The sequence below is a fragment of the Crocuta crocuta genome, unplaced genomic scaffold (genome assembly GCF_008692635.1).
Source record: "Crocuta crocuta isolate KB4526 unplaced genomic scaffold, BGI_CrCroc_1.0 scaffold139, whole genome shotgun sequence".
Lineage (NCBI taxonomy): Eukaryota > Metazoa > Chordata > Mammalia > Carnivora > Hyaenidae > Crocuta > Crocuta crocuta.
This window is the reverse complement of record NW_027533258.1, coordinates 11,430,594-11,458,402: the sequence shown is the minus strand read 5'-3', so window position 1 is coordinate 11,458,402 and position 27,809 is coordinate 11,430,594. Positions and strand designations below refer to the sequence as shown.

General features: G+C 59.4%; 1 protein-coding gene across 1 annotated transcript in view; it reads left to right on the top strand.

The window, feature by feature from the left end:
* KIAA0753 (KIAA0753 ortholog) overlaps positions 1-26,919 on the top strand; it is a 31,301-nt gene extending 4,382 nt beyond the window's left edge. Inside the window, exons 3-18 of the mRNA XM_077746881.1 lie at positions 2,143-2,565; positions 4,410-4,541; positions 5,724-5,786; positions 6,415-6,630; positions 8,326-8,536; positions 9,448-9,680; positions 11,128-11,285; positions 12,506-12,619; positions 13,386-13,475; positions 16,038-16,116; positions 17,009-17,089; positions 18,963-19,100; positions 19,197-19,431; positions 21,013-21,133; positions 21,490-21,714; positions 26,745-26,919. Of these exons, the coding sequence (XP_077603007.1) occupies positions 2,143-2,565; positions 4,410-4,541; positions 5,724-5,786; positions 6,415-6,630; positions 8,326-8,536; positions 9,448-9,680; positions 11,128-11,285; positions 12,506-12,619; positions 13,386-13,475; positions 16,038-16,116; positions 17,009-17,089; positions 18,963-19,100; positions 19,197-19,431; positions 21,013-21,133; positions 21,490-21,714; positions 26,745-26,862 (2,637 nt within the window). The 3' untranslated portion in view covers positions 26,863-26,919. The remainder of the gene's footprint in view (positions 1-2,142; positions 2,566-4,409; positions 4,542-5,723; positions 5,787-6,414; positions 6,631-8,325; positions 8,537-9,447; positions 9,681-11,127; positions 11,286-12,505; positions 12,620-13,385; positions 13,476-16,037; positions 16,117-17,008; positions 17,090-18,962; positions 19,101-19,196; positions 19,432-21,012; positions 21,134-21,489; positions 21,715-26,744) is intronic.
* Positions 26,920-27,809: the final 890 nt, after the last annotated feature.

Here is a 27,809-nt window from a genome sequence, read left to right as displayed (position 1 = left end):
GTGAACCCCCCCCCCCCCCCCCAGTCACCCACAGCATCCTGTTTGCTCGGTCTCAGCGCGTGTAAGGAGTTCACAACCGCAGTCCGCGGCTCCCTGGGGCAGAACCCTGCCGCCGGGGGTCAGTATTCCTTTAACCTGAGGCGTAAAATCTGAAGTTAGTTGGATTCCTTTTCCTTCCCCCTCGCTGTCTCGTGTGGTTATGTTGCTCGTTTGACATTCAGTTTGCGCAGTGGCGTCTGTTAGTGTTCGTTTTCAGGGCTTCCTTCGTCCTTACGGGTTTTGTGTCTTCCCTCCCCGCCTCCCTGTCTGCTCCGTGTGGAACGTGAGCGTGGCCCCCAGTTTGCCTCCACCAGAGGCGCCCGGAGCGTGTGGTCCCCCCACCCCCTCCGCGCCTCCCACCACACCCGCTCACGCCCACGTGGCCTTGCTAGTCTCTGATGATCTGGTCCCGCGTTTCTTTTGGTCCAAGTGATCAGGTGCAAGTATATCTTGTCACAACAAGTCCCTCCCCCTCTCGAGGGATAGTAAGCGCAGACTGTCCGTGTGCACCCGGCCCGTGGCCTGGAGCTGCAGCTGCGCACCCCCTGCCGGGGTTCAGAGAGGGGTGCGTGGAGAGCTTCACTCGTTCTTACGTCTTCGTAGGGCTCCCGTGTGGGGGCGCAGCACAGCTGACTCGGCCGCTCTCCTACGTGGTCCCGCAGCTTCGTTCTGTACTTTGCAGCTACCAGCGGTGCAGCGTGTGTGGCCCGNCATCTGTCACAGCCTTCCCATCAGCACGGCGTCCCCTTGCCCTTCTCTCAGTCGGTTGCTGGTTCGGTGTGTTTTTAACTTGTGTTTTCATGAGATTGACCAACTTTTCGTAAGTTAAAGGGCCATGTTTATATCTTTGTATAAATGATCTGCTCGTGTTTTTTTCTCATTTTCTACTGAGTTTTGATCTTTCTTCACCTCTCTTTTAAACATGTCGTTATGTATTACAAGTATTTTTCTTCCAATTTTTCAGCCCTTGGGTTTTGGTTATGGGGTTGTAAAAAAAACTTTTTAATGCTTGTTTATTTTTGAGAGACAGAGTATGAGTGGGGGAGGGGCAGAGCAAGAGGGAGACACAGAATCTGAAGCAGCTCCAGGCTCTGAGCTGTCAGCATAGAGCCCGATGTGGGGCTCGAACCCACGAACCGTGAGAACATGACCTGAGCTGAAGTCAGTTGTTCAACCCACTGAGCCGCCCAGGCACCCCCACAGGGGGTTTATTTGAAAGTGACTTTCAGGGCACCTGGGCAGCTCACTCGGTTGACCATCTGACTTGGGCTCAGGTCATGATCTCATAGTTGGTGGGTTCAAGCCCCACATCGGGCTCTGTGTTGACAGCTCAGGGCCTGGAGCTGCTTCACATTCTGTGCCTCCCTCTCTCTCTGCCCCTCCCCTGCTCACGCTATCTCTCTCTCTCTCTCTCTCAGAAATAAATAAAAACATTAAAAAAGACTAAATAAGAATAAAAAGAAAGTGACTCTCTGTCAGGTGATCATATGTGTACACTTTGTTCCGAGAGCCCGAGGCCGTCCCCAGGTTAAAGGCATCGTGGCTCATGCACAGACCCAGGCCCGTTTGCTGCCTGAGACCTACAGCGTGAAATCATTTGTTCCCCTTGACTCAGTGATCCCAGAACAGGTGTTTCACCCATAGGAAATGCTTTAAGATGATGGGAAAAAGTAAATCAATGGTGATATTAATGGAAGTGATGTTTCTATTGGGGGAAAAACTAGAACCGTGTAAATGTTTAATAGGGTTGTAGTGCGGTTAGCACGAAAAGGCCTTTCACGGGAGCTGGGAAGAGACAACCATGGAAAATAATGAAAGCGTTAGGCTACAGAAATGCCTGTGTTCGTTAAGGGAAAGCAAAACAAAACTCATTTGTATCAGGATTAAAACTGACAACTGAAGCCGAGTAGGAGGGCGTGCGGGACCCCGGGGAGCAGGTGCGCTGTCAGCAGCGGGCGGCCGCGGCGCGGCCAGCAGGGGGCAGCGTGGCGTCACGGCGGCGTTAGGACCTGACGTTTGGAGAGGATGAGAGACGGGGTGAGGGGCTCACCGACCACCCTGTNGCTCCCGCCTTGATTTGCTTTTCTTTGTTGTTTTTTAAAGAACCAGCTACAGTTTAACAGGAACGTTCCCGCACATTCCAGCAACCTGGCTGCCCGCTACTCCTGCCCTGATGCGATCAGAATCGAGAAACTGACGCACTCGTACAGTGAGTCGTACCGCCGTGGAGACCTGGGCCTCGGAGCCGGTCCCGACGTGAGCGGCTCGGCCTCCTTCTCGGTCATCTCGGAGGAGAGGCTCAGCTACGCCGTCCACCTGGCCAGGAGGGACGTGAAACGCAGGCAGCTGGAAGAGCACGTGAAACAGCAGCGTCTCAGAAGTGAGCCCCAGAGCCCTCAGNTGACCGCCGTCTTCCTGCCTTGGGGGGCCGGCCAGCCCGGCCCCCGCCTCCCGGACGCAGGGTGTCCCCCCTCAGCCAGAAGCCCTTCTGGCAAAATTGTTCCTACTTTGTTGAACAAGGAGCAGGTCGTGTGCATATTTCCACAAAGCCAGTTGGGACGTGGCAGGGCGGGCCTGGGGCCACCGGGCACGGGGGAGGGCGCATGGCCGTCACAGACCGTTTCCGCAGCTGTTGAGTGGTCTGCGCCCCGCGTTTGCCCGGGACGTGAGGGCGCGGGGCCGAGGCGCGGTGCTGGCATGGCTTGGGTGACTGTGCACGTCTGTGCCCGCTCAGGAGGAGGTCAAGGTGACTTTTACAAAACCAGCTGTGATTGGATACGATAGGACAGGCACATAAACAAGATTGTGGCCGGGAAAAATGACACTTGTTTCTGAGCTTCCAAGTGGCCAATTACGGGGGAAAGTGACGGTCGCAGAATTTACAGGGTCTGAGACAAAACACTGTTGTGTAGGGAAAAGAGTTACTGCCCGTCCTGGGCCAGGAGGGACTTCCTCCCGAGGTCTCTGTGAAGAGTGTGGCACCNGCGGGGGGACAGAGCCTCAGGGTCGCGCTGCCATGAACACAGGCGCCTGGAGAGAACTCCCCAAGCCCAGGGCGACCAAGTCGGGTGTTGGCTTGTTTGTTTATTTTTCAGTTTAACGTTTCAGTTTGTCACAAGTCCATACCTTTTTTTTTTTTTAACGTTTATTCATTTTTGAGAGACAGAAAGAGTCAGAGAATGAGCGGGGGAGGAGCACAGAGAGAGAGAGGGAGACACAGAATCTGAAACCACTCCAGGCTCTGAGCTGTCAGCACAGAGCCTGACGTGGGGCTCGAACTCACAAACCCTGAGATCACGACCTGAGCTGACATTGGATGGTTAACTGACTGAGCCCCCCAGGCGCCCCTCTGCACCTTCTAAACTATAGTGACAGCATTACCACAAATGGGGCAAATAGCTATAAAAACCCACAGTGCGTGTGTCAGCCTCGTGCACTTGCTTGCACACGGGGAGCAGTGTGCCCCAGGTGCGGGTACTGTCCAGACACTGGCTGCTTCTGTTACGCCCCCCACCCAGGCCTGACGCCGTCCCCCGCATCCACGGTGCCTGTGCCGCGAGCCCACACGACACCCCGGCCATCTGGCTTGCCGGCTCCCTGTCTGTATCTACAGCTCCCCGTTTCAGAGTTCTGTTTTTTTCAAAGCAAACATGTTTCGTCGTTTGACTTTTTAGTGAGTATTGTGTTGAATCCTTGACTATATAAGCTACACTTTTGCACGAGGAAAGCGCTGCTGTCCTGCTTTGTGGGCTGGAATTTTGTGGAGGAGCTTGTTCTGGACGAACATATTTGGGAACCACTGTCTAGAGGAACTGACGCCTGCACGCTCCTCAGAATCTTCCAGAAGCAGAGTCTCTGAGCCCATGTTTTGAGAACGTGGAGCCCGGCGTACAAGGGCGCGCTCCCTGAGCAGCCCGTGGAGGCTGTGGACAGTCCAGCAGCCTGAGCGCTAGTGAAAAGATTTCTCTTTTGGATTCAAGATGAGACAGCGTCAGATCCTGTCAAACATAAAACTGGGCCGATAGCGGACTTCTGAGGAGACAGGAAGCAGTACAGGCTTTGGCTCCACGTAAGGAATGTTAAGTGGTTTAAGCGGCGCTTCGTGGTGGCGGTGACCGGCCGCCGGGGTCTGGGCGCCGTGCTCTCTGCGCGGAGGGGCTGCTTGGAGGCCTCCACGCTGCTCCCGTGTGTGAGCCCGTGTGTGAGGCCCGCGGGTGAGGCCCGCACAGGCCCGCGTGGTCCTTGTTTCTTGGCTGGTGAGAAGGGTTTCATGGGAACCCAGGTTTCTTTAAATAAAACGAGCGGCCTCCGACCTTGTCATCTCTTGGAAAAATCGAAACGTTTGTAAGTTCCCGCGCGGAGTGTAACGCACTTTCGGGGACGCGGTGTTTGCAGATGGACGGGACGAAGCCGCGGAGCCGGCCGAGGAGCATCAGGCCCGCGTCAGGAGGCGGGAGCTCGGCGTGCGCTGCGCCCGGATGCTCTACTCTCTGCAGCAGCAGGTACGCAGGCCGGCCCCCTGGGGCGCGTGGATGAATGACTCTTCTCGTCACCTGCCTTCTCACGTGTTTGTGTATTGCGTGCGGACGGCCCGACTCGTTAGTGGTTTCAGACTCCAGTAAATGCCCGAGGCCTTTCCCGGAAAACAGTGCTTGCTCGGCACAGGTTTCTGTAGACACGGGGGGCGGGGGGGCGGTCACCCCGAAGCCCCCGGTCCCAGCCCCGGGCCGCAGCGCGACAGGGAGTCTCGTGTCTGTGACCCGCTGCACGCGCAGTAACGGGAACACTGTGCTTGTCTCTACCCGGCAGTGAGGGCCAGGGGCCGGGCTGAGGTCTCGGGGCTCATTTCATGGCAGATAAGCAGACATTCACGTTCTTTATGCTGCAGCTAGGTGGTTTTCAAATGTCTGTTTTTGGGGTTTTTTTTGTAAATTGTTATTTTATTTATTTTTGAGAGAGAGAGCACAAGTGGGTGTGGGGGGAGGGGCAGAGAGAGAGGGAGACACAGAATCTGAGGCAGCTCCAGGCTCTGAGCTGTCGGCAGAGAGCCCGACGCGGGGCTCGAACCCACGAACCGCGAGATCATGACCTGAGCTGGAGTCGGACGCTTAACTGACTGAGCCCCCCGGCGCCCCTTAGATGTCTGTCGTAACTTCAGTGCCTCACTTTTTAATCCACCTTTACCGCATTTCCGGTCACTAAAGTCACATGTTGGCTTTATTGCTTGAATCAGAAACTGAATGTTTTCATTTAAAGGAAATGCCTGACTCCGATTTTGTTCTGTATTCTCCTGGGGTTTGGCTTCAGTCCTCACCCCACACTGCCGCCGTACAGATCATTCTGGAACATGCGTCAGACCCTGTCGGAGCTTTCTGGGTCACAGGGTGAACCCCATGCTCTGGTGCAGCCCTCACCCCTTTCCAGGGCTGCCCCCGGAACGCTCCTTCACATTCCGCTCGCAGGGCGCTGGGGGCGGGGGTGGACGGTGAGCACTGCGCTCTGGTCACCACCTGGGGCTCGCAGCCGTGACGGCGCCTCGGGTGCGCGGGCAAAGCGCCTGTGTGAATTCCAGTGCCGTGATTTAAACAGCGGTCATGTTTGGACAAGACAGGCCGTGTCCTCTTCTACAGAAAAGATGTTTGAAAAGATAACTAAGTTCTTACTTTTCCCCCTTTATGAAACAGGTGAAAGAAATCCAGGAAGAATTGGATAAACTGAGTCCACATAAAATTAAACACACCGAGAAGGTAGGATGCAGTTCAGTTGTGGCCGACACTTTTGATTACAAATGCATTTCCGGTGTTTGGGGTGCTGTGTGGGGGCCCTTAGTGAGGGCTGAGCACCGTACGTATCCTGAACTTGGGGTTGGCTGCCAAGGAACAGACTCTGNAGATCATGACCTAAGCGGAAGTTGGACGCTTAACCGACTAAGCCACCCAGGCGCCCCTGAAACCAGATTCTTGTCGCTGTGACAACAGGGGGCGCCTGGGGGGCTCAGTCGGTTAAGCGTCCGACTTTGGCTCAGGTCATGATCTCGCGGTTCGTGGGTTCGAGCCCCGCGTCGGGCTCTGTGCTGACAGCTCGGAGCCTGGAGCTGCTTCAGATTCTGTGTCTCCGTCTCTCTGACCCTCCCCTGCTCGCACTCTCTCTCTCTCTCTGACTCAAAAATAAATAAAAGACATTTAAAAAATTAAAAACAAAAAAAGCGACAACGGGAAGGAAGAGACTATTTGCCACGAGAAGAGGTTTCAACGTTGTAATTCCTTTACCGCGAGGCAGTTTCACGACAAGCGGTTGTCTGTAGAGGCTGGTGAGGGCGGGGAATGTTGAGAAGTTCTGAATTTCGAACTAACTTCCCATCTGTCCCCTCGCCAGTCGTGGGCGACGTCGCGGCTGGCGGCCGCCCACCGAGGCGCCGTGCGGGCCCTGCAGGTGTTTGTGAGCCAGCTCGCCGACCGCGGGGAGCAGCCCCTTCCTGCGCGGTGCAGGGAGCTGGGCGGCCTCCTTCGCCAGCTCTCCCTCTGCTCTGCCAAGCTGGACGCCGACCCCTCCGTGTCCGAGGCGGCCGTAGACACCCTGCGGCAGATCGAGGTAGGAGGTGGACCCGGTTCTGTTACAGGCACTCTGCGTCCCAGGGGAGGATGTGTGCCCTCGCCGGGCTCCGCCGGGATCCCCGGAGACGGCCAGACAGCTGCGCGTAGCGCTAACGCCCTGTGGGGGCCGGAGGAAGCCCTCCGTTCCTGTCTCATCTGTAATATGCTGCATTCACTTGTCTGGGAATGGCGGCTTGGCGGAGAACATGCAGCGACTCTTAACCAGAACGTTCCATCCCCTGGCCATGGCCTCCAAGGAAGAACGTGCTAGCCCGGGGCAGGGGAGCGGCGCGGCGCTCTGTCCACGCGGGCGTGAGGCAGCAGCGGGCAGTCTAGGCAGATTTGGGGGAAGAAGAGACCCTTGTGTATGAGCACATGGCCTCGGGGCTCCTGCTGTGGCTGGAAACTTCTGGAGGCCACGGCCGGCAGGTGCCAATCGGGACGGGGTCGGGCCCTGAGTTGTGGCCGGGGACGGTGCCTTAGTCCGCGTGGCCCCCTGAGGTTCGCCAGGCGCCGCCGCAGAAGCCTGCCGTTCGTCCTGCCGTGGCCCGCGGGCCGCAGGCTTTTCGGAGCGCCACGTCCAGGTGGAAGAGGTCGCGGGGACGCCAGGGCGGTCTTACCCACGCGCGGAAGGCGAGCTCCGTGTTGGTGTGACCTGGGAGGGAGGGGGCGCTGGAGGGGGCTGCTGGGTGGCCGACTAGCCCGCTGACCCCTTAACCAGCCCTCGGCGGCCCGCGGGGCCCCTCCGCCCTGCTCGTTGCCGCAGCCGGCACGGCGTGTGTGGTTTGCAGGGGGCGCAGGTGTACGGAGAACTCGCTCCGGTGGTGCCGTCAGGCGCGGGCCTGCGGGCGGCCGGCTGGGCCGCGGGCGCTTTGTGCCAGAGCGTTTGCTGGCCCCGGTGACCGCTCGGAGGGTACGTCTGTATGGTTTTGGGAGGGCCTCCGGTGCTCTCCCTCGTCTTGAGCAGAAGTACCGTAACTGAATGCGGCTCAAACACGATGCCCACCGGCTCCGGCTTTGGGGTCTTCCTGGAGCGGGACGTTCGTTCCGTCTTGTCGAGCAGCCACACGGCCACCGCCCCCCGGGGACGGCTCCCTGCCCGTGCTCACCTGTCCTGAGTTTGTCCGGACCGGGCGGAGGCCAGGCCCTCCCTGCCCGGCGATGGGGGGGGGGGGGGGCACTTAGTAGCGCGTCTCTTTTCGGAAGGGGGCACAGACGTCCTCCCTCGGGGCGGGTGAGTGACCGAGGCCGCTGGGCATGCGGAGTAGCTGATGCAGACACATGTTGACTATGGTTCGTTTGCACGCGGAAAGTACCCTGGGAGCGTGTGAGATTCCTACTGAGAATTAAAATGCTTGTAAAGCATGTAGGATTATGTTCTGAAGACCAAGGTTAGTTGCTAAATGTGGCGATCCTTATTTTTAGGGTTTGGATGCCGTTAAAAGTAGTCACGTTCTTTACTTTTTTGCTGTTGGTTTTAGTGGACTAAACGTGTAAAAGAACATGCGGAATCCTTTTACTAATTACCTAGATGTCCTCAGTAAAAAGTTTTCAGATTAAGTTAAACGACAGTTCAGTGACCATCAGAGTTGGCCGTTTAATAACACATTTACCTGGAGTCCTCGTTCTCGATTTCGTGATGCACGGTCGGACTTTTGTGGGATCCGCTAAGAGAACCCTGATTTTGCGGCAGGCTTTGGAATTCCTCCTGGAAAAGAAACTGTCACCAAGAAAGGCGAAGAAATGCTTCTCGGAAGTTCGGAGCAGGCTTCCTGTTGGTGGCCACAGGGCCTTAGAGAGATGGCAGAGTCCTTCGCCAAAGAGTGAGAGGAGACCCTTCGTAGCAAAGGAGGTATTTCCGCAGGAAACCAGACTACCTTCCGAGGCAAACAAGCTTCTTGCTGGTACGTGTCCTGAAGCGTTTATGCGTGTCGGGTCCCCAGCAGGCGCGCTTGAACCCCAGAAGCCAGGAGTAACCCAACCTCGTCTGGGTGGGAAGCTGGAGGGCCCCGTGTGGAGGGAGGGTCCCCTGTGCAGGGAGAGATGATGATCTGACCAAATCAAGAGTAGATTGCTTAACTGACTGAGCCACCCAGGCACACCTTAATTTTAAAAATTTTTTAAATTACCACATCGGTAAGTTCCATTACCGATGTGGGGCTTGAATTCAACACCCTGAGATCAAGAGTCATATGCTCCACGGACTGAGCCAGCCAGGAGCGCTCCCCTCTCTTTAAATTTAAGTGAAATTTATTTATTTATCTATTTATTTTGAAAAACAGAGCGAGCAGGGGAGAGGCAGAAAGAGAGAGAGAGAAAAAGAGAGAATCCCAAGGAGGCTCTATGCCAACAGCCTGGGGCTCGAACTCTCAAACGGTGAGATCATGACCTGAGCCGAAATTGAGAGTCAGGTGCTTAACTGACAAAGCCATCCAGGCACCCTAAATGTAGATGGTTTTATTTCCTTTCTCATCACAAGTTGAATGTCGCATGAAGTTGAGACTTGATTCTGTATCAAATTAGGAGCCAGTGAAGGTTTTAAGAGGTGACAGTTAAATAGTTACATTTTAGCAAAACCACGTTTGGTAGCCAGGTGGGGCAGTGCCAGGAGCCGCCCATAGTATAGTCAGGGGAAGGAGTGCACGTGGGAGGGGAGCCTCGGCCTCTCCGTCCGGGTCCACGCGGGAGTCACAGGGCGGCGAGTGACCTTGGGGTTTCCGGGCCGGAGGCCTGGAGCTCACGTGTGGGGACACTCGCTCGTTACCGACTTGACTTGAGTAGCACATCCGTTTGTCCTTCTGAAATGTCCCTACAGATAAGTGCCAGCCTGGCGCAGCGCCTGCAGCGACCCAGAGGCCCGGGAACGGGCTCGGTGTGAGGGGCGCAGACATCCTTCCGGAGGGAGCCCCGCCGGCTCCAGACCACAGAGCCAGCGTCCCCACAGAGCCCGGGGCCGGGGCCGTGGCGAGAGCGGGAGCGGCGGCCGGGAGGCCTGGGGCGGGGAGCGTGGTGCCCAGGAAGAAGGAGGCGCCGGCCGGGCTGCAGCAGGTACGAGCGCTCCTTCCCGAGGCTGCGCGGCCAAGGTCACGGCCACTGGCTGGTCGTTGGTGCCGCCAGAGCCCCTGAGCCGCTGTCCAGGCTGAGCTGACTCAGCTCGGCTCCCGGTAGTTTTTGTTTATTTTTTTTAACAAAAAAACAACCGTTTTTAATATTGTGACGCCCAGACGTCCTCCCCCGTCCTGTTTGGTGAGATCTGCACGAATCTGATTCCGAGGTCCTCACTGGGACTTTCTGCTGCTGCTTGGGAAGGGGTGAGATTGGCAGGGATTGGGGTCTGGTTCCCGCTGAAGATAAACGTCGACAAATACTGATCACTCGGCATGAAACGGTGTCACAGGGTCAGGGCTTCCTGTCAGGACTCTGGGGGCAGCTGACTTGAAGCTACGTCACAGTTTAAGCCTCTGTTTATGGCGCAGCTGGACTAGCGAGCTGGCCCGAGGACCGCCTGCGCGCGGGTTCCACAGCCACCCCCAGCGTGTCAGGTGGCCCTGGTGACGGACAGGTCTGGGCTTGGAGCAGGGCTCCTTCCTTCCCGCAGAGGCGGGGGCGGGGGCGTCACTGGGAGGTCGGGACCCAGCCTGTCGAGGGCAGCCAGCGCTTTTCCCTGGAGACGCCTCCTCCTCCTCCTGCAGAAGCCCGTCCAGCCTTCTGGAAACACGGGACGAGGTCTGCTCCCGTTTTACAGATGAGACACCAAAGACTCAGAGAGGTTAGGGTCCTCATCGAGGAAATCATGCAGATGAGCTCTGCTTCGTGTTTGTTTAATTAGAGAAAAGCATCAAAATAAGTATTATATACACACACACATACAGACCTGTATATTCACACACATATACAGACCTGTATATTATACACATATACATATGTGTATGTCACGCACATATAACACATGCACACACATGTATACTGTACAGCACACATACACAGAAGACACACATACGTGCATGTGGACATACATGCACATCACATACATATGTACACGTGTACACACATGCATGTGCACATATACACGTCTATTATACACAAGTGTACACATAGGTACCTATAGGTATGTTATACATAATGCATATGTGCACGTATGCACGTACACCCACGCACACATGTACACACATATACACATGTCATGCACATATATTATACATGCATTCGCGTATACATGACATGTATGTACACGCATGTGTGTACACATGCATATACGCACATGTGTACATGTATATTATACACACACACACACACACACACACACAAAGGTGGCAAATCCAGGGACTCCATCTGAACCCCCCCAGGGGAGGAGGGTTCAGTGTGATGTACACCTGCCCCCAAATTTGCCCCAGCGCTCTCCACGCGGGAACACCCGAAGTCTCAGTAAGCCAGAGGTTAAAACGAGTTTTTTTGGTCCCCATGTGGCTTTAGGGTTCGTGTTTCCCTCTTACAGGGACCCCACAGAGCTGAGAAGGGCCGGCCGCCCCCACCCCGGGGTAGAAGCCGCGTGCAGCGCCCGACCGTGTCGTCCAGACTGAAGAGGAGCCAGCAGCCCGTGAAGGCCCCCTGGCTGCCTCCACACCCCACGTCCCTGCCCGCGTCCCCCAAGTGGTACGTGACCGCGCTCTCCCCCTGCAGGTCAGAGGTGACCTAGCGCGTAGAGCTGCTGGAGCGGCAGCCGGCTCCCGTTACGGAGACGCGCTCACCTGGGCGAGAAACTCGGGCGGAGGTTTGGTCTGGAGGCCCGTTGGTTCCTCTCCCCTCCCTGGCCGTGGGAGCGTGGCCGCCGTGGGCGTGCGGTCCCCTGTGGGGTCTCCACGCGGTGACCTGAGGCCGGGAGCCACGCGCCTCTCACCGCTGAGTGTCGGTGGCTGGTGCGGGGCCTGACTCCTCATGGTTCTCGGTGGGTCAGTAAGTGTCTGCTGAGTGAACGAATATTTTAAAATAATTCTGATTCCAAGACAAGACGCTGAATCCTAACAGCGTACGGATCTCACTGATGCAGGGGACGTGAGGGTCATGTGGATGTTACCACCGTCCCCTCGTCCACTGCGCGTGGGGATGAGGCGGCATTGCAGAGCTGGGGGCAGGCGGGTCCTCCGGGGCAGCGGGTCTGGTCAGGTGGAAATAGTCCCTGGGGGATTGTTCAGCATAAAGGGTGCTTGTTTACCATGGGACGGAAGTTGCTGGAAGCATGGTGGAGCAGGGGCGTGGGGAGGAGGGCCCACCTTTCCGGAGGCTGACTGGGCAGGGAAGAAGCCTGGCGGTCCGGGCTCGCCACGCCATGGGACTCCAAGGGTGCCATGTGAGTGACAGGCGTGCCCACCCGCCCCCCATTTTCAAGCTGAAGCGGCAGCGTCCAGACAGCCCCTCCCGTGGCAGGGCAGCCTCTCGGTGCCACCGTGGGCTCTGCCGTCTTCATCCCTCGGCTCCGAGTTGCGTACTTGGCGTCTGTGTTGGCATAAAGCCGGGAATTCAGTTGGAAGCTCACAGAACGTCGGCCGGTGGGAGTTCAGGCCGCAGACCCCAGAGACCGGGCTGTGTTCGGGGTGCAGCTGGAGGGCGGGGTGGGCGGCGGGTCGCCGCGCCGGGTCCGACCGCGGGAGGCCGGGCCGCTCTGTGCTGGGGAAGAAATCGTGTCGCGTTAGGTCTGTGTGACAACGGCTTTGTGGGCGTTCAGCCCTCACTCTTTTCCACCTGACCCGGCGCTGGGGTGCGTGTGGCCGAGGAAACCGTCTCCGGGGACCCTGAGCCTGGACCCGGGGGAGCTTGGGTCCGGGGGCAGGGGTGTGGAGAGAGGGTCCGCAGCGTGTGATCTCCACGTTTCGCAGTGCCGCCTGGCCGACGGGGAGGCCCAGGGACGCCACCAAAGAGAAGTGTGTCCGGCGGGAAGAGGCTCCGGAGGACGGGCTGCTGGGAGGCGCCGTCGCGCGCGAGGCAGCGAGGTTCGTGCCGCTGGCTGTCCGGCCTCTGAGCGAGCTCTTCTCCCGCGTGTCTGTAACCCCAGCTTCGCTGTCCAAGCGCTCGGCGAGCCCCCTGTCGTCCCTTCTTTCATCCACTCGGACGTCGTGTGTGCGCCAGCTGTCCGCCACTTCCTTGTTCGGTCTGGTGCCGCGGACGGCTCTGCGGATGCTTCTAGAACGGGGAAAAACAATCCCAGCCCCGAGACGTACAGTCATGCGAAGGGCATGTCAGGGCTGTGGTCTGAGGCAGGTGAGGGCTGGAGGGGCCCGGCCGCGCCCTGCTGCAAAGGCCTGGGCGTCATGGACCCGGGGACGGACTCGCGTGGGAGTGAGGTGAGAACATTCTGGAGGGGCAGTGACGACGAGGCTCTGCGTTTGTGTGGCCGAGATTGTTCCTGCGTTACGGGAAAGCAGAAATGAACGTGGGCCGTTAAGTACGTGGATGCTGCTCACACACCCCGACTGGCAGGTTCAAAGCCCTTCTGCGCCCCCCCACCCCCCACCCCCCAAGCTGTTCGGGGTTCGCTCTTTCGGTTTCATGTGACTCGGCTTTGCTGGAGTGGGGGACCCCTCTGTCTGAACAGACACAGCAGCAGGGTCACTTTGTGGTTGGACAGGAAATCCATAGCNCCCCCCCCGGCCGCCGTGTGGAGCACCGTGCGGGGAGCTCCAGCGGGAGGGGCGTCGCTGCCAAGAGCCTGTCCGTGGCGATGGCGGCCCGCAGCCCTCACTCTGTTTATGTTCTCAGACTCGCTTGGCTTGACGCCGAAGCTCACAAAACACTGAAGGAGCTGGAAGAACTGAGAGCTGCGGGCGCGGACAGCGCGCACAGGCAGAGGTGAGCGCGTCTCCGCGGAAATCCGTGGCCCGGCCCACCCCCTCTAGCGGCCGTCGGGGTGCTCCCCACGTGGGCGGCGTCGATGGGCTGTCTGTGCCTGAGACGTCCCCCCGCCCCCGGGCCGGGGACCATTCGGGGGGCCTTCTGCCCCGTCCACTGGGCTCGCTCGGCCCCGTGCAGCAGGACCGAATGCGTGGCCGAACCCCAGGCCGTGGGAACGGGCAGTGCTCGCTCCTGAGGGGCCGTGGGCACTGGCCGGCCGTGGCTGGTCTGATGGCTGCACCCCCAGACCCCGTGACCTCGTGTGGGATTTTGCTCAGAAGTAGTTCTCGTGTGGAGTTTGCTACTGAGCAACGGCGGCAGTTCAGGGGAGCTGCCGAGGGGTCCCCGCGTCCTTCTGGGTGGCCCCCCCGAGCCCACTCTCGGCGGGGGGAGGTTGATGCACGTGTCCGGCCCGCGTGGCGACTGTGCAGGTACGTCGCCCCGGCGTCAACCCGAGTGCAGAGCTGTTGCCCAAGCGGGTTCTTGATGCTCGTAGAGGAGGTTGGTGCTCCGACGCAGTGCTGGGGCCTCGCCCTGAGGTCAGCCGAGCGGGATTCTGTCACCGACCAGGACGGACGCTCGTCCCTCCTGCTCGTGAGAGACCCCCGTCTGGAGGGAAGCCACGTGGCCTTAAGGTTGGAAGGTCTCATCGTCTTGCTGATGCTCCCAGGCCCTGCGGCCTTGCGTCCGTACGCAGTCTCTGCGGTGGGACTGTCCCGTCCCCGCTGGGCGGTGCCCCGGGACCCCTACCCACCGTCCCCCGGCCAGATGGCAAGCCCGCCGTGCCCGCTTGGCCCTCGAGCGGTCACACATGGTGAATGTGCACGGACAGCGCCTGTGGCCGGGAACAGGCTGTCACGGACTGTCTGCACGCGCCTCCCTCAGCCACCCCCTCCTCCCCCAGAGCGAATGCCGTCTCCACCTCGTTCATCTTTCATCACCTCCACCCGGACATCTGTCCCTATGGGCATATCCCTGATGGACGCTGTGTGGTCCTGAGAACTGAGAAGCCAGTGCAGACCAGGGGCAGGGCTGCTGGTGTGAGATGGGGCAGGCGTCCGGCTCCCGTCACACCTGCACCGCCCTGGGCCTGCATCCCAGGAGGTCAGGGGCCAGGTCAGGGGCCAGGTCAGGGGCCAGGTCAGCGGGGGAGGTCAGGGGCCAGGTCATGGGCCAGGTCAGCCAGGGAGGTCAGGGGCCAGGTCAGGAGCCAGGTCAGGGGCCAGATCAGGGGCCAGGTCAGCGGGGGAGGTCAGGGGCCAGGTCAGTGGGGGAGGTTGGGGGAGGTCAGGGGCGAGGTCAGGGGCAAGTCCCTGTTCTCTGGGTGTGAGCTCCTTGTCAGGCAGCTGGGGTTTGTGGTAAGTGTGCTTCCTAATGGTGTCTTGATGAGGAAGAAGTTTCAAGTTTTGGTTAAGACCAATTTCTCAATTTTTTATTTTTCACTTAGTCTTATTCAGTGTCTGGTCTTAGGAATCCTCCCTCACGCCAGAGCCCCAAAGGTGTTCCACGCCTGCCTCTGGCCGCTCTGCAGTCTGAGCCACGTTTTTGCATCCGTGGCCCACTCTGACCGAGTGAGGTGCAGCGCTGCTCACAGTGCACGGGCTTCCGCGTGGAGACCTGCCGTCCAGGCGCCACCCGGGCCTAGCTTCACTCTGGGGCCTTTCGGCGGACCACCCGAGAGGGACCCTCATGTCGGTCTTTAGGCCTTCCCTGGGGGCGGGTCAGAGGTCAGAGTGTGCAGAGAAGACCCCAGAGGGTGAGATCTGGTGTCCCAGGGGTGGCCAGCCTGCCTGGGGGGCCTCCTCTCTCTGGGAGGGCGCCTGCCCCTCTGCCCCGTCTCGTGTCCGTTCATGCAGAGGAGGGGCCCCCAGACTTCCCGAGGCGGAGCTGGGCGGGCGTGAGTTGTGCCGGGCAGGGAAGGGCCCCCGGATCCTCCTCTCAGCCATCCTGGGCTCTCGCCAACCCGCAGCCCCTCCGCCCCCCGTGCCCGTCCCGCCAGCCCTGCACCCGTGGGGCCAGCGGGGTGCACGTGGGTCGCGTGCTCTTGGCTGTCTCGACCTAGCTCGGCTGCCTATCCCTTCTGTCCCATTTTCCATTTTCCCCTTGTCTGGGGGTTCACGTCCAACTCCATGGTCGCGGAGTCTGGAGATGGAGCAAGATGAGTTAGATCTGTCCGGGCTTCTGTCCTCTTCGGTTTAAAGGCAGCCGTCACTCTTTGAAACCGTAGTGAGAGCCCAACATGTGTGTTTAGATGTGAAGACGTATCCTCAGCGGGTACGGGGCCAGCAGGGTCGCATCTCCTGGGAGCTTGTTGGAAATGCCGAGTCTCGGGCCTCACACCACCGGCACGTGCATCTGCATTTTACCAAGATCCTGGGGACTTTGCGGGGCCCTTATGACTGGAGGAGCGCGTTGGTCTTATAATCATCTCGTTTCCCTCCACCTGGGGTAGTACGTCAATGTACAAAATAAGATATTTTCTTGCTTTTGATTTTAACTTTTGATTTTATTTCCACACAGTGACTGTGCCGCCCAGTTAGCAGACAAGGTAGAGAAAGCAGTTCTGGGGCGTCTGAAGCCTCTCCTGGTCAAGGCCCAGGTAATCCAGCTCATCTTGTTGGCTTGTGCTTGGAATGTTCTGGAATAAAAGGAGGTCCCTTCGGAGGCCACACTGACCTCTGTGGGGCCTCGGGTCGGCTCGGCGGTGGGGGCTGCGGGGGCTGCAGATCTGCGCGGTGCGTGTGTGGATGTGCACGGGCCGCCTCCGCCGCTGAGGGTCCTCGGTGTGCGTGAGGGACGGACAAGGGGAAGAGAGTCCCGCTTCTGAGAAAGGGGGCTTGTAGTTTGGGGAGTGAGCTCAGGTGGCAGTTTCCATTCTTGATCCGGTAGATCCGTTGGTGACTCTGGTGTTGAGTCCTGGGCGCTCTCGCCTCAGTGGTTTGGGACGATCGGCCGTTTCCCCCGAGAGGGGTGCTGGGACCGGGTCCGTACGCATGCCGCCCTCTCCCTGAGGAGGAGCTGGCCCGCGGCGTCAGCAGCAGGTGCGCCCCGGGCCTCAGATCCGCCGGCCCCGGAAGCGGTGTCGTCCGCGTGAACAGACGAGCCCGCAGGCACGTTGTGATCTCACGCGCGGGGCGAATGGTGCTGTGGGTCCCTGAACCGGCCCCCGAAGTCCTGTTTCTCTGGTGTAAGAAATGCGTGATTGTTACTAGTGTCCCCAGAAATCTCCGGGGTACAGAGCTGGGAATGCTCTTAATGACCCCGTCGTCTCATGTTCCCATTTCATCGCTGGGGAGACCAGAGCAGAGACGTGTTTCCAAAGTTGAGGGAAGACCAGGGACAGAGGACAAGGATCCACACGTGGCATTTATTTGTACGAGGACACAGCGCCCAGAATCGCAGGTCCACGCAGAAGCTCCCGGAACAGCTCACCTGTGCGGCCGCGGGCTGCAGGCTGGTATGATTCACCATGTGCTTGTCCGTTTTCACAGAGAGTCAACTCCTCTCTGGAAGCGGATATGCCGAGGGACCGGCCGCCAGCACACCCGGCGACAGCGCCGCCTGCACACGAGGTATGTACGGTGGGGGCGGTACCGCACTGGCGGATCCTACTCGGGATGTCGGTTTTCCTCTGTCTTGTCAGGCCCCCCGCGGCCCTGTCCCCTCCTGGGGACAACAGGTGGGTGCGGCGCACGGCTCAGTGCTGGCTGCCTCCTGCCCTTCCCTCCAGCCCAGCTCTGCCCAGGAGGGGCGTGGCCTCCTCCGAGCGAAGGGCCCGGCGCGCAGTGCCAGGCGAGCGTGTGTTGAGCGCCCGATAGTGACCAGGGCTTGGCCTAGCTCGGGGAAGAGCTGGCTGGGGACAGTGGTGACATGGGGGAAGTTGAAAGTCACCTCCGGAGGACGTGTGCCCAGCATTTGTGGGAGCGCTCCTGCCCCGCCGGGGCTCAGGCCGTTGGCTGGGAGCCGCAGGCTGGGCCGCCGAGTCTGCGCGGCCTTGGCGTTGGCCCGCAGCCCCTGCCGTGCGTGCTCAGAGCGGGTGTGCGGGTTCCGGCTTCGAAGGGGGAACACGCCAGCCCAGGGTGCCGGCGTCCAGGGGAAGGCAGATGCGGAGCGGGCATCCCTGCTCTGGGGACCGGGTGCGGGCCTCGCTGCCGGGTCTTCGCCACTGTCCTTTTACTGCCCCAGCATTTGGTGACAGGCGTGTGAGGTGAATCCGCGCTGACCGGAAGCGGAAAGCCTGCGTTTAGCTCGTGCCCGCCAGGCGTGCCTTGTGCAGCATGGCCTCCACGTGACGCGTCCTTCCCTGCAGAGCATCTAACCTGGGAGGCGTCCCGAGTGGCCCTCCGTGCTGCCAGCAAAGTCCGTGTGTGGGAGGTGTGCCGGCCTTGCACTTGAGAGTCGCTCCATAGGTGCGACATTCGTGCCAAGTGTGTCAGTTTGTGCTCGGGGTTAGACGGCGCCACGCGGACCGTCCCACGCGGCACCCGGGAGTCTGTGTGTAAATAACAGGGTAGAACAGGCGGGAAACCTCATCGAAGTTGGCGTGACAATGTAGGAAGTCTTGTTTCCTGTGTTAGCTTGTGAAATCCTGTGAGTCCTTTGACACCAGTGTCAGAAGTCACATCCTAGAATGGAGAAGACCTTTGCACACCTCGCGAGAGAAATACAACTCTCGGTAGGTCTCTGGTGGACAGCCGCCTCGGACACCAGGAAACAGCTCGCGGAGGCACCACTGTAGCGCGTCCCTCTGGCGCTGCCTCTCTGGTCATCCCCTGAGCACGTAGAGTGGGTCTTTCCAGAATGCACGATTTTTTTAAATCAAAAGTTAGATATGTACATGCCTAAGAATTCATACGCTTCAGCAGGAGTTTAAGAAGCTAAACCATCCAGCTGACGAATACCGTACACTGTTTGGTACCCAGCTTCTTTATGTTTGGTGTTGCCTGGACGTCATGCACAGACAACTTCTCATCATTTTTAAGGGCACGCAGTATTCTTTTTAAAAAAATTTTTTTGTTTTAATGTTTGTTTATTTTTGGGAGAGAGAGACAGACAGAGCACGAGCAGGGGAGGGTCAGAGAGAGAGGGAGACACAGAATCGGAAGCAGCTCCAGGCTCCGAGCTGTCAGCACAGAGCCCGACGCGGGACTGAACCCACGAACTGTGAGATCATGACCTGAGCCGGAGTCCAGTCGCACACTTAGCCCCCAGAGCCCCCCAGGCGCCCCTGGCACACACGTTCCTTACAGATGCGCAGTGCTACACGTGCAAATACACACTCACGTCTCCATTAACCAGACCTGTGTTCCTGGGTTAGTTTTCTGTGGAGTCTTTGTAATTTTATTGTATTGATTATACAGCTGATTGTTACATAATTTTAAGATTGGGGATTTCCTTATGTCTTTATTGGCCATTGATACAGTTTTTTCCCGTCGTCTGTTGAAGGTTTTCAGATCGCCCCGAGGGGAACTGTTCCCCCTGTGCCCCCGTGTGCGCGTGTGCGCCCGACCCTGCCAGCTGAGGCAGGACCCGTGGTTCCGCGTGGTGGGCGAGGGCGAGAGGGAGGGCAGCCGTGTCCTCCGGGCAGGGCCCGGGTCCGACGGCCCTGAAGTGTCCCGTCCAGGGCCCGATGCCGTCACTTCCGGCAGATGTTCNGAGCCCGGCCCTCCCTGAATTCAGACCTTGACTCGGGACCTCGACGCCTTCCCGGCCGGGCCGTTGCCCTTTTCTGGCCACGTGTCTGTACCAGCGGGGTCCACTGAACCCCAACACGTGCTTGGAAGGAAACTCCTCTTTTCTCGTACATTATGCTTTTTTTTTTTTTTTTTTAAGAAATATCAGGAGACCGTTCGCCAAAGATACAATGAAATTGTATACGCGGATCCTCGTGTTTGGACGCGGGAAGGCAGAGCTGGTGAGGCCCCCCACGTCGTGTTCTGAACAGTTTCGAACACACGGGAAGGTTGCGAAGGTTTGGCCGCGCACCTTCTAGGCGCCGCTCGTCCCCGTGTGTCTGCTCTTCCTCCGGCCGCGGCCGGCGGGCTGGTTTTGGATGCACGTCGGGGAAGGTCCCGGCCCGCGCTGGCCGGACATTGCGGCTTGTGTCAGCAGCTCGGGTTTCATGTTTCTTCATGGCCTTTTTTCCTTTTGAGATAAAATGTACATGTAATAAAAAGCGCAGCCCATAACCGTGTCATTGATTGGGTTTTAACAAATGGATACACCTTTGATACCCAGACTCTTGTCAAAATTCGGACCAGAGTCACCTCTGAAGGGTCCCTGTGCTCTTCCCCANCACGTCCTGTGTGTGCATGCTCTTTTCCACAGGGACCCCGTGGGCGGTGAGTATACTCACGGTGGGTAGTGTTTGCACGGACCTAAGTTGTGCATCTTTTGGGGAAACACCTTAGTGGACTTGCCGGGTCACAGGCTACGTATGTGTTTAACTTTGTAAAAAACTGCCCAGTCTTTCCCCAAAGCGCCGTCCTGCGTTGCATGTTTGGGGTCTTTAATTGTGGCTGTTCCAATGGACACGTACCGATGTCTCATTGTGGCTTTAATTTGATTCTTGACAGATAATGACGTTTAGAACATTTTTGTTGATTATTAGCCACTGGTGTATCTTCTCTCATGAGGTATCCGNGCGAACTGGAAATATTTATTATTAAATTTAATACAAGTTATTAAAATAAATTCAAATTTTCTATTAAAATTATTAAATTACATTATAATTAATATATATTAATTATAATGGTTATTAAAATAAAAATTATTAAATTCAATAAATAAATTATTAAACTTAAATACTGTTATTAAAATAAGTTTTTGAATTATACAAATTTTGAATTAAATGAAATTTTGAGGGAGCTCCTTGTCCCTTCTGAGTACAAGCTGTCAGACCTGCCTGGTGGTGGTGGCATCCCAAGCTGACGGAGATGGAATCCACAGAGCGTCACATTCACCCTGTGGAGCCCACAGCGCAGGGGTTTGCCGTGTGGTGGGAGTTGTGCACACATCCCTGCGGACTATTCCAGAACACGTCCACCCCCTGGGGGCTGCGTGCATGCAGTCCGGCCCTCAGCCGCTGCGAGTCTCCTCAAATGTTTGCAGATATTTTTCCCGTGTTTTGCTCACCTATGTATTTTCTCAAACATTTTTTATAAGCAAATACCTATAATTTTGAAAAGTCTAACATCACCTTTTTTTGCATAGGTTTTCTGTTTTTGATCTCAGAAACCTTTGCCTGCCCCCAGGTTGAGGAGAGAATCTCTCGTTTCCTTCTAGAAGCCGTGTGGCTTTAGCTCGTGTGTGTAGGTTGACGGTCCGTCCTGAGGAAAAGTGCATGTGACGTGCGCGGAGGCGAAGGTCCCTTGGCCCCTTTGTTCTCGGGCCGGTCGCTGGGAAGGCATCTGCGTCCCCCCTCACCTCTGCGAATTGGCGGCTCGGAATCTGCGGGCTGGTGTTTACCCGCGGCCCCTGTGTGCCTCTCTTCCAGAGCAGGTGCTCCCGGCAGTCGGTGAGAGGCCCCTCTCTCCCCATCCGATCAGGATCGCCAAGAGCCCCACTCCCAACGTCCCAAGGGTGAGCGTCGTGCTGGGAAGACCCCGCAGCGGCAAGTACGTGGCGCCCAGTAGTGGCCCCCAGTGATTCTGTCTCGGGGTCGATCCAGCGGGGCTCTGGGACGGCCTGGGGAAGCGGAGGCTCCATAAGGGCTTAGCGAGCGCCGTGCCCGGAGGTGGCGTTTCTGGGGCAGCATCGCCCGCTGTGTGAGTCCCCAACACCCCTGCCCACAGAGCCCTGGGACGTGCGCGACAGCGATGCCCACACGGGGTGGGTGTCAGGGGCCGCGGGGTGTTGGCTGTGCTCAGGCAGAGAGCGAGACGAGCCTCTGCTCGCCAGGGCGTTGGGCGGAAGGAACAGCCCCCCTTGCTGCGGGCCATCTGAGCGTGCTGGTGATTCCTTGTTCCCTCAGCTCCCTGGATGCAAGTGTGGATGCCAGCGAGGAGTCTGAGAAGAGGGAGGCTCCCTGTCCGCCCCTTCCAGAAGAACCTCTGCGGCGGGAAGGCCGCACGGCCCTCCTGGTGCCCCCGGGCTGCCGGCGCAGCATTCACGACTATTGCAGCCGCTTCGAGCAGCATCTCCGGGTGATCGCGCACGAGGCCGTGGGCGCCTTCAACCCCTGGCTGATGGCCGAGAGGTCAGTACGGTGTCCTGGCCTCAGTTCACAGAGGGCTGGCGGAGGGCTCCCTCTGCTTGCCGCCTGTTGGGGTCGGGGAGAGGACACGGACCAGGCAGCAGACGGGGGCGCGGAGTTCGCGGGTGGGCTGCTCTGAATACTTGAGATACTTGAGGGGGGCGTCTTTTAGGTAAATGGTTCATCGAAAGACCTGTAAATCCACTCTTTTATTTTTTATGTATTTACTTATTTCTTTAAGGTTTATTTATTTAAGAGAGAGACAGACAGAGCACAAGCAGGGGAGCGGCAGAGAGGGGGAGACAGAATCAGAAGCAGCTCCAGGCTCCGAGCTGTTGGCACAGAGCCTGATGCAGGGCTCGAACCCATGAGCAGTGAGATCATGACCTGAGCCGAAGTCAGATGCTCAACTGACTGAGCCCCCCAGGCGCCCCGGAATCTACTCCTTTTAAATGTGGCCCCAGTCAGATCCCTCACAGGCGTCACTTGGTTGCAGAGCTGTGGCTGCCCCGTCACTGAGCGGGTGCTGAGCTGTGGCCTGCGCCTGGACGGGTTCAGGCGCGTGCAGTTAGCGCCTCTCTCATATACCGATTCATTTATACACTTAGAGCCTTTCCCGCGCTGGCGGGCACCCAGCTCCTCACCTCCGCCCACCGTGCCGTTCGCAGAATTGCACCGGTCAGCGGTCCTCTCTGGTGCGACGGCCACAGCTTGTGTCTCCCTGGCGTCTTCCGCCTCAGACCCCCCTGCTTCCTCTTCCCAATTCTGCCACATGCCTTCTGTCCACCCCAGTCGTGGGCATCTCTCCTCTGCCCTTTCTTCCTTCCTCTCCTGGGAGGATTTTACATCCGGCTGCCTGTCTCCCATCACGGTGGGCTCTTGTGTCCAGCCCCACGGGTTTACCCTGAGGTCCCAAGACCTCCCCTGACACGGTGCCATCCAGAACGTGGAGACCTTTGTTCTGCTTGAGCTGTGCATTTCCTTTCTGCCTTGCGTCCTGTGTTCCCGAACGCGCTGTCTCCCCAAACCCGCCTGGGCCGGTGCGGCTGACGGCGAGGGGGCGTCCACAACAGGCTGGGGCAGGCGGACCCTTCCATGATCCGCGATGCATTTTGTCTGTCGTTCTGCACACGTAGGGCAGCGCTGCCAGAGTGTGGAAGGAGTAAGGTCTGTACGTGTCTCCCCTGGCGCCCTTGACCCTCAGGCGGCCGTGCATCCGAACGTTGCAGCCCTGTGTTCTCGCTGGGCCTCGTTCCTCACGTGGGCGCTCGCTCCCAAGGACAGGCCCGTGCTGACCGGGCCTTGGAAGAGCGGCCGGGACAGCTGGCTGGGGGTGGGCGGGGGGGAAGCGANGAAGCGAGCGCAGCCTTTCTCTTGCTTTTAACGTCTCTACCCTCCTCACACCCGAAAGCACGCTGTTCCCATGACGAAAAGGAGCAGGTGACATGGGCCGGGTGTAAATAGTGTGCTGGCCAGAGGGGGGCCCAGGCTGGGACGCTTTCAGGGGACGCAGACTCACCAGCGGCCGTGAGGACTTGTGGGGAGAGGGCAGGTGGGAGCCGCGTGTTTATCTCCTTCCTGAATCCGTGGCCTGGCCCCGCGTCACCGGGCCACCACACGGGAGGCATGAAGCCATAAAGGACGGCAGCGAGGAAAGAGCCAATGACAGAGCTGAGCGCTGGGACCAGGGATGAGGGGCGCCGGGCACCCGCAGAGGCCCCGTCCTCAGCACTGCGGAGCTGTGACCACACGCGCCCACCATGGCAGGGCCTGGGCCGCTACCCGGTGTGGCCTGAGGAGGCCACGGCCTCAACACCACGTGCACTAGAATCACATCCTGGAGACGTGAAGGGAGCGATTATGCCAGGAAACAGGTGGACACCAGAGAAAAGCTTCTAGAGAGTAAAATAACGGAAACTAAAAATGGGGGGAACGTAGTGAATTTACTGAGAAGCTTCAAAGGAAAACGTCCAGTCTCTCAGGAATGGAATACAGAAGCAAGAAAAGCCCTTAAAACTTAGAGGATTGTCCGAAGAATTCCCGCTCAGGTGCCAGGACGTGGGCCGCAGACCCGTGGCTTCAGCAGCAGGGCCGTGTGTCTCACTGTCCCAAGGCGGGGCCGCGTGCGGCGGGCTGTGCTGGCGGCCTGCTTTCTGGATCCGCGGTGGCCTCTTCTCGGAGCCTGAGTGCCCGTCTGCCCCCGGGGCCGAGGCTTTGGCTGCTTATCGTGCGGGGACACAGACGTTCGTCTCTGAGGACGGGCTCTCCGCGGCGCGCATGTGAGGAGTGAGCCCACATGGCAGAAGGCACGCCGGGGCCTCGTTGTGGAAAAGGCATGTGAGGAGCCCAGAAGGTTCCAGAGAATTCATTGGGCCCCTTCCAGCGTCAGGAGGTATCAGAACAGCCTCCCAAAATGAGCCTTGAATTCTGTGCTCGTTATGTCATGTCTGCGGGTAGAATGAAGGCGAGTTCCGGGGTGCTCAGCGTCCGAGAACTTGGTTTCTGTGCCCTGCTCTGTGGAGGGAGGATGGGAGCGCGCCTGGCGGGAAGGTAGGAAGCGAGGCGCAGCCGGGAGCCAGGGCGTCTGACCCTGTGGGAGCACCTTTCTGTGTCTTTGGTAGTTTGGGTGAGTTAGCGACGGACGCAGAAAGCGCAGCAGAGTGAATATGGCAGTCGCTCGTGCGCACACGCACTCAGAATAATTCGGTACGGGAGCTGCATCGAGGGGGAAGCACACGTGGGGGAAGGTATCTGGAAGCTGCTCGCCGACCGGAGTGGCCGGGGTCCCAGAGAAGCCGGCGGAGGCCCCCCCGTCTGGCCCTGCACCGTCAGCCTGCAGCGCAGGAGGGCCATCGTCAGACCGGGCGAGTGGGAGCCCAGGGCTTGCCAGGGTCACCTGTGAGCTCCCCTCCCATGTGGCAGGGACCCTGAGGGTGGCACTCTGGGCACGGAGGGCCCTCCCCCCGCACAGGCAGGAGCAAGCTCGCTTTTTCTCTGAATATAAGATTGTGAGGACCAGGAGCGCCTGGGTGGCTCAGCCGGTTAAGCGTCCAACTTCGACTCCGGTCGTGATCTCACGGTTCGTGGGTTCAAGCCCCGCGTCGGGCTCTGTGCTGACGGCTCAGAGCCTGGAGCTGCTTCAGATTCTGTGTCTCCGTCTCTCTTTGACCCTCCCCCGCTCACACTGTCTCTCTCTCTCTCTCTCTCTCAGAAATAAATAAAAAACATTTAAAAAATAATAATAAAAAAAAGATTGTGTCAAGACCCAAGTCGTTTCTACACTGTTGGATACAGCATGGGACACGCGGTGGAAAGTCTGCAGGCAGAAGAGAGTCTGTGACAGGGACAAGCCCGCGAGAGCCCCAGGCCCTCGCGCTGTGAGGCGTGGACACCCGCTGTGCGCCCAGAAACAGACCATGTGGGAATTTGGCGGAGAACCGGGAGCTCCACTAAATCTGAGCAGACGTTCTGAAGCCGAAAAATACCGTTTCTGAAATGAGGGGTTTGTTGGACGGGTCTGATGGCCGAGTGGCCTCCTCGGAAGAGACTCAGAGCCTCGGACAGAAGATGGCGGCCAGGCAGGTGCGGGGACGCGGATGCCGAGGAGGGAGCTCGGGTCGGGCAACACCCGCTTCTTGGCAGGGGCTCCGAGCAGAGGCAGCGGAGGCGTCGGCCGAGGGTCCCCCAAGCTGTGAAAGCCCGAGCACGAAGAATAAGAAACGCACTCGTAGTCACATTCCAGTGTTCTTGAAAAATGAAAGAAAATCTAAAAATCGGCTGGAGGCGGGAAGAAGAGAAAGCGGAACAGCGGAAGCAGGGCCAGGCGGGTCTGAAGCCGCACGGGGAGGGGGGAGGAGGGAGGCTGAGGACGTCCTCGCCGTGGGGACGGTAAACAGGTGTCGTTCGGGCCCAGCAGAACCGGTCCCAGGCGGGGGGTGCAGGGAGGTGAGTGCGTGCGGACAGCGCACACGCAGGGTGTCCGTGCTGCTCCGAGGCCCGCGGCTCATGTGCGAACACGGTCAGAACGTCCGCGGCCCGGCGGGAGGTCAGGGCGGCGCTGCGGGCCGGGGCGGCCGGTAAGGGAGGGGCAGAGCGCGTGACGCCCAAGCTAGCGGCAGGGAAAAGCTAACTAAAAACCCCGCAAAGTCCAAAGGAAGGCGAGAGAGAACAGACGGAAAACAGCGTCTCAGAAGGAGGAGCTCAGATGTGTCAGAGTCGCCTCCGGTGGCACCGAGCGCCGGCTTTGAGCGCCCTTGTCTCTGACGAGCTGCCAGGGCCCCTCGGGACACGGCTGCTTGGGGGCTGGGGCCGGGAGCGCGAAGGACGTGCCCGGAAGGAGGGTCCCCGAGCTCAGGGCCGNGGTGCTCTGGTTGGTGCAGGGCGCTGAGCGTCACAAGTGACCAGTTCTGAGCGTTGGGGGGGTGGCGTCCACAGGAGCGAGTGAGGGAAGGACCGTTGCTGGCGGACCCCGGCACGTGTGATGAGCTCGCGCAGCCGTCCTCGGGGTTTACGGGGGGAGCGGCGGCCTCGCCCCAGGTGGGAAGACTCACCGTCAGCAGCGAGACGGACGGACAGACGGACACACTGAGGGGACTCGGCAGCCCCTGCGTGGCCTCGTTCCAGAGGCAAATGACCTGCGTGACCGCGAAGAAACCTCAGAGGAGCCCAGATTAGGGGACGTTCCCCAAATAAGGGCCTTGCTGTTTAGAAAGCGTCAGGGTCATGAAAGGCAGACTGAGGGATGTTTCCGGTCTGCAGGGTGAGCTGCAGAGGGGGCAGCTGGTGCTGTGGGTCCCGTGCGTGAGCGGGTGCAGCCGGGGGGCCAGGGCGCACCGTCTGTCAGCGGCCCTGTGCGGACGGTGCCCTCGCCGTCCCGGCCACGGGGGCCTCTCACCTTGGGACTGAGTTTGCACGTGAGACCCTCTGGGTGAGCCTGTGAGGAGGGGCGGGAGGGGCCCGCGCGGCGGCCCGCGAGGAGGGGTGAGGGCGGGGGGCCGCGTGGCGGTCGCCCTCAGCTGTCGTTTGTGTTCCAGCTTCTCGGACGAGCTGGCGGACGAGGCTCTGGGCGCCGTGGCCGCGGAGCTGCAGGACGCGTGCGAGGACCACGCGGAAGCCGTGTTCACGGCGGAGTTCCTGGAGGCCGCCGCGTGAAGGCCGTCTCCCTGGCGGGAGGCCTTGACCTCGGCTGTGGCTCCGGGCGGGGCCGNGCCCGTCTCGCTCTCAGCCCTCACGGTCCCCGGTGGACGTCCGGACGCACAGAGCTCTGAACGGGCGCGCGGCTCACGTCCCGCCTGCGGCCCCCACGCCCCCCCCCCACCTCCAGAGCCCCGCAGAGCCCCACAGGGGAAGCCCATGAGAGCTGGGGGCGCCGGGTGCCCTCGTCCCTCCCCTCCCCTCCCCTCCGCTCCCCGTCAGAATTCATTCACCGAGAGGAAAGCCTCTGATTTGTCAGAAGCGGGGACGGCAGGTGCCTACGTTTTCTCAGCCGCCACCTGCCGAGGCCCCGCCCGAGCGCAGGAGCCGCAGCGCCTTCATCACCTGCACGGACTTTTCTCCGAGTACACGTGTTTCAGGGGACGCTGTGGGCTGTCCCGTCACCCAGACCTGTGCAAAACTGGGCTCTGTTTCGTGTCCACTCTCTTAAGCATCACACGGTCTCCGAGGCGCAGATGCTCCCAGGTTGCTGGAAGATCCGACGGGCGGGGCATGTGTGTGTGTGTGTGTGCGTGTGTGCGTGTGTGCGCGTGGCGGGGCGTCTGCCGTCTGTAGCTGGAGTCCTCGTGTGCTGGTGTCTCTGTGACTCGTAAAATAAACTCAGGAGTTTAAAGTGCGGGCACGTCTGAGATGCTCGCGCCTTTCCCCGCAGACAGAGATGCGCTTCACAGAAGCCACGCGGGCACGCGCTGTCCCCGTGCCCTCAAGCAGCGGGGACGCCGAGGAGCAGGAGGCGCCGGAAGGGCCTGGAGGCCGCGCCTGTGCTCGGGGCCGCGTGCGCACCACGTCCCGGGTCCAGAGTTGGCTCAGGCGCCCTGCCTCCTGGGCGCCAGGCAGCCTGCGGGGACGCGTGTCCCTGTCCGAGGGGGCGCCCGGCCCAGCCT